This window comes from Dasypus novemcinctus, chromosome 24, assembly GCF_030445035.2.
Source record: "Dasypus novemcinctus isolate mDasNov1 chromosome 24, mDasNov1.1.hap2, whole genome shotgun sequence".
Classification (NCBI taxonomy): domain Eukaryota; kingdom Metazoa; phylum Chordata; class Mammalia; order Cingulata; family Dasypodidae; genus Dasypus; species Dasypus novemcinctus.
This window is the reverse complement of record NC_080696.1, coordinates 62649290-62658088: the sequence shown is the minus strand read 5'-3', so window position 1 is coordinate 62658088 and position 8799 is coordinate 62649290. Positions and strand designations below refer to the sequence as shown.

Below are 8799 nucleotides of genomic sequence, written 5' to 3'. Positions count from 1 at the left end.
TTTTCTTTTTTCCTCCTAGACCCTGACTAAAGCTTGAAATGCTGCATGTTGAAGGTGAAGATGTGTGGGCATATGTTATGGCATATTGAAAGCAGTCTGGCTCCATGGAGAAAAAAAATACCTGTCTTGTTCTTCATATATTGACAATGCCAATAAAATGAAGTGTGATTCACTCTTCTTGGTCTTTGGTTTCCATTGGACTTTTCCCAAAACTGTCTGCACAACTGCAGGGTTATGACCACGTGAACAGGGGATTCTGGAAAGGGGGCAGGAGGATTACTATCTAGTAGCCAAAGGGATGCAGAAGCATGGTGAAAATGTTACCAGAGAGAATGCTCTCTTTCTCGTGGCATTAATTGGTGGTCAGAATTGTACTGTCACTGAAGCTCTTTCATCCCTTATCTTTGAGTTGCAGAAGTCACATAGGAACAACGGATGGGTCATTATCCGCCATCCTCACCCTTTGTGTAGGCAGCAGTGTCTCTAGGTAGTGCTGCTCTCAGGAGCCTGGATGAAAATGACTGAAAGCATAGAGTAGAAAACATATAAACTGCTGCTGATTTTTCTATCATGCACTTAAAACCTATACAGAACTCTTAATACTAGAATTTATGCAAGCACAAAATGCTTTTCATGTTTTATAAATGAATTTTTATATGCTGGTAGCATTTCTCATAGGAAATGAGGCAAAACTGCTGGATAATTTGCTTATTGAGTTGATGACCGAGCTGAAATGAAAATAAGATCTTAGACTAGAATCTGGCCATGATGATTAGAGCAGTTTAATGGTGTTTGCCTGGGGAGTTGAGTCATTCATTCATTCAGTTTTTAGTGATGAATTGTTGCAAATGCTTTGTTCTTATCTGTGATACTTGGAAGCACTTGGCCAAGGCAAACACCATTGCAAAGTTACCTGCTTGATTTTTAACTGTTTTTGGAGAAGGGAGAAATTTTAACAGGAAAGTTTGATACAGTGCTCCGCTTCGGTCCCAAGGCCAGTTCCTGCACAGTCCTTCAGCTTATGGTACTCTGATCAGGGCAGCGCCTGGCACTGCTGAGGGGATGCCAGAGACAGTAGTCTTTGTCCTGGGTTCTAGAGAGGACAGCTTTCCCGGGGGACACTTATTTCATTCCAGGCCCAGGGCATGTGCAGAGGGGGAGGAGCCCCTGGAGTCTGCCTTGGGGCTGTCGTCCTGCTGTTTGGAAGTCTAGGCAGCCCAGCATCATTGCTGGTCTCCAAGCTGAAGGTCCTAGGAAGCAGCCTTCATTTCAGGGGACAGGAATACAAGAATCACAGGGAGCTTTTTGAAACCAGGTAAATAAAGCAACAGGCTGAATTATTTCCAGCCGAGTAATTAGAAATATGTCATTTTATTAGGCAGATGGGATAATTAGAGGTAAAGCCTAGGGAAGGGATTAAAGTAACTGAATAAAAGACAAGTTTACTGCCCAGCAAAGATTACTTGAGGCTACTTCTCTGTGACTCAGGAAAAACCCTGAGCTGACAGTGTGATGAAATAAACTTCCTGCATCCTGCTCTGCTGGACACCTGTCAGGAGTGCTGGCCCGAATTCCCAGCAGACCCTGGTCACCTGGTTGTGGGCCTTTCACCAGTTTGGTGATTTTCAAGGGAGTCGATTAATCTTAAGTCCTTGTGTGTAAAGCAAAGAAATCGGACAACCTCTAAAATTCTTTGGTTCTGCCGACACTCTCCGAGAGACCAGTGTCACTGTAGCAGCCACACTGCTAAAGGAATAAGTTCAGAATCTGGACAGATTTCTCTTGGTTTTTAGTTTTGTTTCTTTATCTGTTTCTACCACATGAAAGAGTAGGATGGTGAGATGCATTTTGAAATATTTTTAACTACTGAAAATTAGTCTGGGCAGTTAGGCTCCAAGAAAAGGAATTTATTTTGTCTGAAATAAAGCAATTTAGCCATTTAAAATTTAATTTCTCTGTACATTAATGATTACTATTGACAAAAATCTTTACAGTAATACAAATCAGACCGTTTTTTAAAAAAAGATTCAAATTGTCTTTCCTTGCATCTATTTGCCTTTTTAGATCAGAGGAGGAAAGTGCTGAAGGAAGGTAACATGTGTATAAATTCTTAAGTAATGACAGGTTGTAAGTCTTTAAGCATCTGGGGACGTTAACCTCAAACTAAGAGTATATAGTTAGAATTCCTTACTAAATCTGCTTTTGTTTTTATCACTTCTTGAACCACAGAAAGTATTCAAAACTTTGGGGGGCTTTTGTTATTTGTAATTTTGTAGACAGGCTTTTTGGTGATTCTGACAGCAAGGCTATATTTTCTCTTGGTATGCATTCTGGTTATTTCCCTGTGATGCATATGTGAAAAGAGTGAAATTTCTCCAGATGGCCTACTGTCATCCATCCACTCGCTATTTTATTATTGCAGATTACAAAAGCAAGTTGGGAGATGAGAATCCAGTTGCCTGCAAGTAAGTATTTCCTACAGTGAGAGTTATAGCATCTTCCCATTCCCAGCTCTTCTTGGGTCAAATGGTATAGCTCAGTGATAACCTGAGACAGCTGTTTAAAAAGGGATGGCAGCGCCATATGTCAGAAATAGGTAAACTGTAATTAAGGAGTCAGGGATGATTTGATTATGCTCTTGTGTATTTGGTCCTTTTATAAAGTGAGCAGATTAAAATCTTGTAATGGTTAAAGCTGTGTCATCCTGCAAACATTTATGGCAACTTCTGCAAATTAATTTGCACTGTAAAAGTTCCCTAACGAGACAATGTCCTCCGTACCTGGGAGGACATCGCAGCAGTTGCAGCCTAATTCCTGTGTCCACCATTGCCTTAAAGAGCGAAGAGGCTGCCGAGCATTTTAGGGGAATGATAAAGTGAAAAGGGCATTTCAAAATAGCCTTTAAGAGGAAAACCAAAGATGGTCATTAATGAATTCATGGAACCTAACACTAATGAGAAAATGAAACACTATAAATATATGTGTAAAAAGCTAGCTATACAGAAATCAGAGGATTGGAATTATTTAGTTTTGCTGGTCTTTTTTTTCCCATTAGGTATTTCTGTGAGAGGGCTCTTGGGGGTGCCTCCCTTTTTCTCTTCTGTTTAGTGTGAGTTCACAAGGCCTGCACAGCTTCCTAGGGAATGCTGATCTCATGTTCCCTGACTCCACAGCTCCCCACGTCCTACCTCTCCCCTAGCTTTTCTGGGGGCAGCAAGCACAAAGGGACAGGGTGCTGGCTGAGGCCAGTGAGGAAGAGCGCACCCACATCAAGGGACTCAGCAGCCCCGGAAGGCCAACCAGGGAGTCCAGGGTGCTGCACAGGCTGCCAACGCACTTAAAAATGGGCAGTGGGAGTGGATGTGGCTCAAGCAGTTGAGTGCTGGCTTCCCATATAGGAAGTCCAGGGTTCAATCCCCAGCCCCGGTATCTCAAAAAAAAGAAAATGAGTGTGAACTGCAGGCAGGGCCTGCAGACCCCCAGGCGCACGCATGGTGCCTCGCTCAGTGCTTGCTGGGCACATGGCAGATACCAGTGAACTTCAAAACAGAGAGCGCTTCATTTAAATTCATTTTGCTATTTTAAAAAAGTTACTAGACTGTGCCTTGCATATCACACCTCTCAAGCTTAGTAAGTGCCAGTAATAAGTAGGAATCTTTCACTGCTGCAGTGCAGAAAAGGCTTTGGATGGCTGGAGAAAAAACACTCATGTTGAGGAAAACAGTTCTGCAAGTGGCTACAGTGACAGCTGGCATGCACCTTGCCTCCTGGTTAATGCTCCTTATCTCCTGGTTCAGCTTCCTCCTCCATGACCTCTTCGTTTTCCTCCAGAGCAGCTGTGGCATCTTGAAATTGTTGGTACTCGGATACCAGATCGTGGATGTTACTTTCAGCTTCTCCAAACTCGCTTACGTCCATTCCCTCACCGGTGTACCAGTGCACGAAAGCCTTCCTTTTGAACATAGCTGAGAAGTGCTCGGAAACCCTGGTGAAGAGCTCTTGGATGGCCGTGCTGTTGCCAATGAAGGTGGCTGCCATGTTCAGCCCGCGGGGAGGGATGTCACAGACGGCGACCTTGACGTTGTTGGGAATCCACTCCACAAAACAGCTGCTGTTCCGGGTCTGCACGGCAAGCAGCTGCTCATCCACTTCCTTCATGGACATCTTGCCCCGGAAGATGCAGGCCACTGTCAGGTAGCGGCCCCGGCGCGGGTCGCAGGCAGCCATGGTGTTGCGGGCATCAAACATCTGCTGGGTGAGCTCAGCCACAGAGAGCGCCCGGTACTGCTGGCTGCCCTGGGCCGTGAGCGGGGCGAAGCCAGGCATGAAGAAGTGCAGGCGGGGGAATGGGACCATGTTCACTGCCAGCTTCCGCAGGTCGGCGTTGAGCTGGCCCGGGAACCGCAGCGAGGTGGTGATCCCACTCATGGTCAAGGACACCAGGTGGTTGAGGTCCACGTAGGTGGGCGTCGTCAGCTTCAGGGTGCGGAAGCAGATGTCGTAGAGGGCCTCGTTGTCGATGCAGAAGCAGGCGTCGGCATTCTCGATCAGCTGGTGGATGGACAGCACGGCGTTGTAGGGCTCCACCACCGTGTCCGAGACCTTGGGCGAGGGCATGACGCTGAAGGAGTTCATGATGCGGTCAGGGTACTCCTCGCGGATCTTGTTCATGAGCAGCGTGCCCATCCCGGAGCCCGTCCCCCCACCGAGGGAGTGGACAATCTGGAAACCCTGCAGGCAGTCGCAGCTCTCGCTCTCAGCCCTCACCACGTCCATCACACTCTGAATCAGCTCGGCACCCTCGGTGTAGTGCCCCTTGGCCCAGTTGTTGCCAGCCCCAGAGGTCCCTGCAGCAGAAAAGTCTTGTGAAGTGGCCTCGCCCAGAGCAGGCAGGGGGTGAGGGGAAGAAGGGCAAAGAGGGGTCACCACTGGGAGTCATGCTTACAGCTTCCCCATGGATCCTTCCAGAGAAACCTACCATGGACAAAACTGTCGGGTTGGAAAAGGGCTCCTAATTTGCTGGATCGGATGCTGTCCATGGTCCCAGGTTCCAGGTCCACGAGGACCGCGCGGGGTACGTACTTCTTACCTGTAGGGAGAGGAAGAGTTTAGCAAACTGTACTTAGTCAAAGGTAATGTTTCATCAAAATAGAGCCTGGGGGGAAGCAGATTTGGCTCAACGGTTAGAGCGTGCACCTACCACATGGGAGGTCCAGGGTTCAAACCCAGGGCCTCCTGACCCATGTGGTGAGCTGGCCCATGCACAGTGCAGATGCGGGCAAGGAGTGCTGTGCCACTCAGGGGTGTCCCCCCGCATAGGGGTGCCCCATGCACAAAGATTGCACCCTGTAAGGAGAACCGCCCAGTGCAAAAAAAGCGCAGCCCACCCAGGAGTGGCGCCGTACACACGGAGAGCTGATGCAGCAAGATGACGCAATGAAAAGAGACACAGATTCTTGGTGCCACTGACAAGAATATAAGCGGACACAGAACACACAGCAAATGGACACAGAGCAGACAACTGGGGTGGGGGGAGGGGAGAGAAATAAAAATAAAAATAAATCTTTAAAAAAAAAAAGAGAGAGCTTGGGACTCTCCCTGTCCCCCCACCCAAAAAAAGGTATTCTTTGGTAGATAGAGACGTTTTTACTTTTCAGCTTATCCTGGAGTCCAACAACCACAAAAATCAATAAACTACCTAAACAAAATACTTTTCCCATCCCTGTCTATTTTGGCTTGTTATCTGGTCAATGAGGGGAATTCTGCTCCTTCCTTTTGGAAATGATTCTGGTTTTCCTTTAAAAGTGTAAAAGGAGGGAGGTCCTTAGCCAGCTGCTGTTGGGAGGTGCAGCTCTCAGAGCCTCCCCGTCTTCCCCTCGAACTGCCGCGGGGCCCCACCTTGGACGTCTGCTGCGCCCTCCCCCTGCCCCGGGCCGGGGGGCCCCCGGGGCAGCGCCCCCTACCGCCTACCATAGGCCTCGTTGTAGTAGACACTGATGCGCTCCAGCTGCAAGGCCGAGTCGCCGCAGTAGCTTCCCACCGGGTCAATCCCGTGCTCCTCGCCGATCACCTCCCAGAACTGAAAGCAGAAGGCCGGTCAGCAGGAAGGGACCCCAGGAGAGGCAGCTGGCACCCTGGGCAGGTGCAAGGTGGTATTTGTCAGCCGCCTTCCTAAATGACCCCTCTGCACTGCAATTCAGGTTTTGGTTTTTTTGAGGTACTGGGGGCCAGAGATTGAACCCAGGACCTCGTATGTGGGAAGCCGGCGCTCAACCACTGAGCCACATCGGCTTTCCTGGGTTAGTGTTTTTTCATTTGTTTTGCTTGTTGTTTATTTCTGTTTTCTCAGGAGGCACTGGGAACCAAACCTGGGACCCCCCCCCCCATGTGGGACAGGTGCTCAACTGCAGGAGCCATATCTGCTCCCTACAATTCACTTTTTTTTTTTAAAGGTTTATTTATTTATTTAATTCCCCCCCCCCCCCCCGGTTGTCTGTTCTCTGTGTCTATTTGCTGCGTCTAGTTTCTTAGTCCGCTTCTGTTGTCGTCAGCAGCACGGGAAGTGTGGGCGGCGCCATTCCTGGGCAGGCTGCACTTTCTCTTGCGCTGGGCGGCTCTCCTTATGGGGCGCACTCCTTGCACGTGGGGCTCCCCTATGCGGGGGACACCCCTGCGTGACAGGGCACACCTTGCGCGCATCAGCATTGCGCGTGGGCCAGCTCCACACGGGTCAAGGAGGCCCGGGGTTTGAACCGTGGACCTCCCATGTGGTAGACGGACACCCTAACCACTGGGCCAAGTCCGTTTTCCCTACAATTCACTTTTTGATGTCTGCAATTTGTACCCACCTGAATTCCTTAGATTAAATATGGAGCTCATAAGGTATTCAATTTTGCCTCTGTTAAATCCAGGCTGTTGTATACATGAACATTGTTGTTTTCGAATGTCACAACAGAAAGTGTACTTCTAATTTCACCCCACAGCACCCCAAATTGGAGAACTGTAGATCCCATGACTTGGAAATAAGCTGAATTCTTCTGTGACTTCACAATAATACCGAATTTCCCTTTGGGGATTTATTTTCATACAGTTTTCCTCAAAGCCCCTAACTTGGACATCTAGGCATGCCTAAGGGATGTGCATTTCTGGTGCTCAGGGATGAACGCGATTCCTGGTTCCGCAGAGCTCTTCCCTGCAACTATTTGAAACCCAGCGAATGGACTTTCCATCCCAGTGCAGTGTTTATTAACATAGACACATGCCGAGCTCTTAATTTGGAAGCAGTTCCTGAGATGGCCCCCTTTGATTTGCCCCAGAGAAGCCCAGATTAAAGTGCAATGAAAATGTCTTCGTTTTTGTTAAAATCCCCTAGGGCGAGTTTCCCAAGCCTGTCTAGTAAATGACAGCTCTGCTCTGCCGTCTTGATAGCAAGGCTCTGCTGGAGGAAATTGCCAGCACTGCTCTGAGAGGGGAAGAAGAGGTCCAGATAAGTTCCGTGAACCACAAGTGGAATGTGTCTGAAAGTTGCTAGGGCCCCAAATAGTAAGGAGCCCGCGGGAGCTCTAACCACTAGACCCCACGCCCCCTCGCCTCAGCCCCCCCACCGTCCCCCACTAACTGCACCTCAGAACAGCGCAGCTCACCCGTCCCCTCTGTGCGTTATTGTGAGCGTTGTCTTGTCACTGCCCTGGAAAGACAACTGCTTCTCGAGCTCTTCTACTGTGTCCCAGGTTTTAAACATCTGCCCTCAGAGACCTTCGTATTAAAAGTTAGCAGAGCATACCAGGAAGGGGCATTTTAAAACAGCAGAGAACAAGGAAAGCGGGTCACCTGAACAGGTCCCCAGGGCCAGAAACCTGGGCCCCTTCACCCAGCTTCTGGCCATTGGCTGATGGAATTAGGTACTTTGTAGAAAAATTTAAGGGGCAGGAGGAAAAACTAATTTATATTCCAGAGGGTATATTTTGATTTTTTTCTGCCAGTATACAAGAAAACTTTAGTTTTGGTTTACCTCTTTAATTTTTCCTTTTTTTTTTTTTTTTAGGAGGTACTGGGGATTGAACCCAGGATCCTGTACATGGGAAGCAGGGCTCAGACACTGGGCTCCCACTGTCCATCCTTTTTAATTTATCACATACTAAATAGAACAGCAGTTGGTGGATTTTTACTCTGTGACATAAACACAGGGAAGGAGAGAAAGTCAAATTAGTGAAGAGTTCCCCACCAAACTTTGGAAAACTGTTTTGAGATAAATTACTGTTTTTAGATATGAAAAGTTCATTGCTGAGGTGACAAAAGTAAAAAAGGTTGGCTCCTGTCGATTATACAGATGCAATTATTGGCAAAATTAGCATTAATTAAATCAGCCCTTTCAACCTTTAGTATTTCCTGTGTCTCATCAACTAAAGACGTTGCTTAGGAGCAGGTGCAGCTCAGTGGTGGAGCGCCTGCCTTCCGTGTGAGGTCCAGGTTCAATCCCCCGTACCTCCTAAAAAGTGAAAAAAGAGGTCGCTTGGTAAATCAAGCATTTGGCCGGTGTGTGCCATCTGCTTTCCCGGCTAAGCCCTGGCGCTGCCTCAGCTGGCCGCACCGATGGACCGCGGCGAGGCCAGGGCAGCCCCCGCCCTCCCTTACCTTGGCTCCGATCTGGTTGCCGCACTGGCCGATCTGGATGTGCACGATTTCACGCATCCTTCCTCTGCGCCCAAGTGTTTGGTCTTCAGGGAATCGTCAGACTTGGGGAGACTCCGTTCACCCTGCGAGCCAGCGCCGCTCCAGCGCAGCAGTGAGGGGCCAGCT

At 48.5% G+C, this 8799-nt stretch overlaps 1 protein-coding gene across 1 annotated transcript; it reads right to left on the bottom strand.

The window, feature by feature from the left end:
* TUBB1 (tubulin beta 1 class VI) lies at positions 1–8787 on the bottom strand. Its single transcript, XM_004460139.5, has 4 exons — positions 8635–8787; positions 5971–6079; positions 4979–5089; positions 1–4847 (listed from the first exon to the last, which is right to left on the bottom strand). The coding sequence occupies exons 1-4, from the start codon at positions 8689–8691 to the stop codon at positions 3772–3774; spliced, it is 1353 nt and encodes a 450-aa protein (XP_004460196.1). The 5' UTR covers positions 8692–8787; the 3' UTR covers positions 1–3771.
* Between the last annotated feature and the right edge of the window lie 12 nt (positions 8788–8799).

Excerpts from the sequence above, each read along its gene's own strand:
- TUBB1 (XM_004460139.5), bottom strand. The coding sequence starts at position 8,691 with ATGCGTGAAATCGTGCACATCCAGATCGGCCAGTGCGGCAACCAGATC. Across the intron at positions 6,080-8,634 it reads GCAACCAGATCGGAGCCAAG|TTCTGGGAGGTGATCGGCGA; the intron begins GTAAGGGAGGGC and ends TTCTGCTTTCAG. Across the intron at positions 5,090-5,970 it reads CTACTACAACGAGGCCTATG|GTAAGAAGTACGTACCCCGC; the intron begins GTAGGCGGTAGG and ends CTCTCCCTACAG.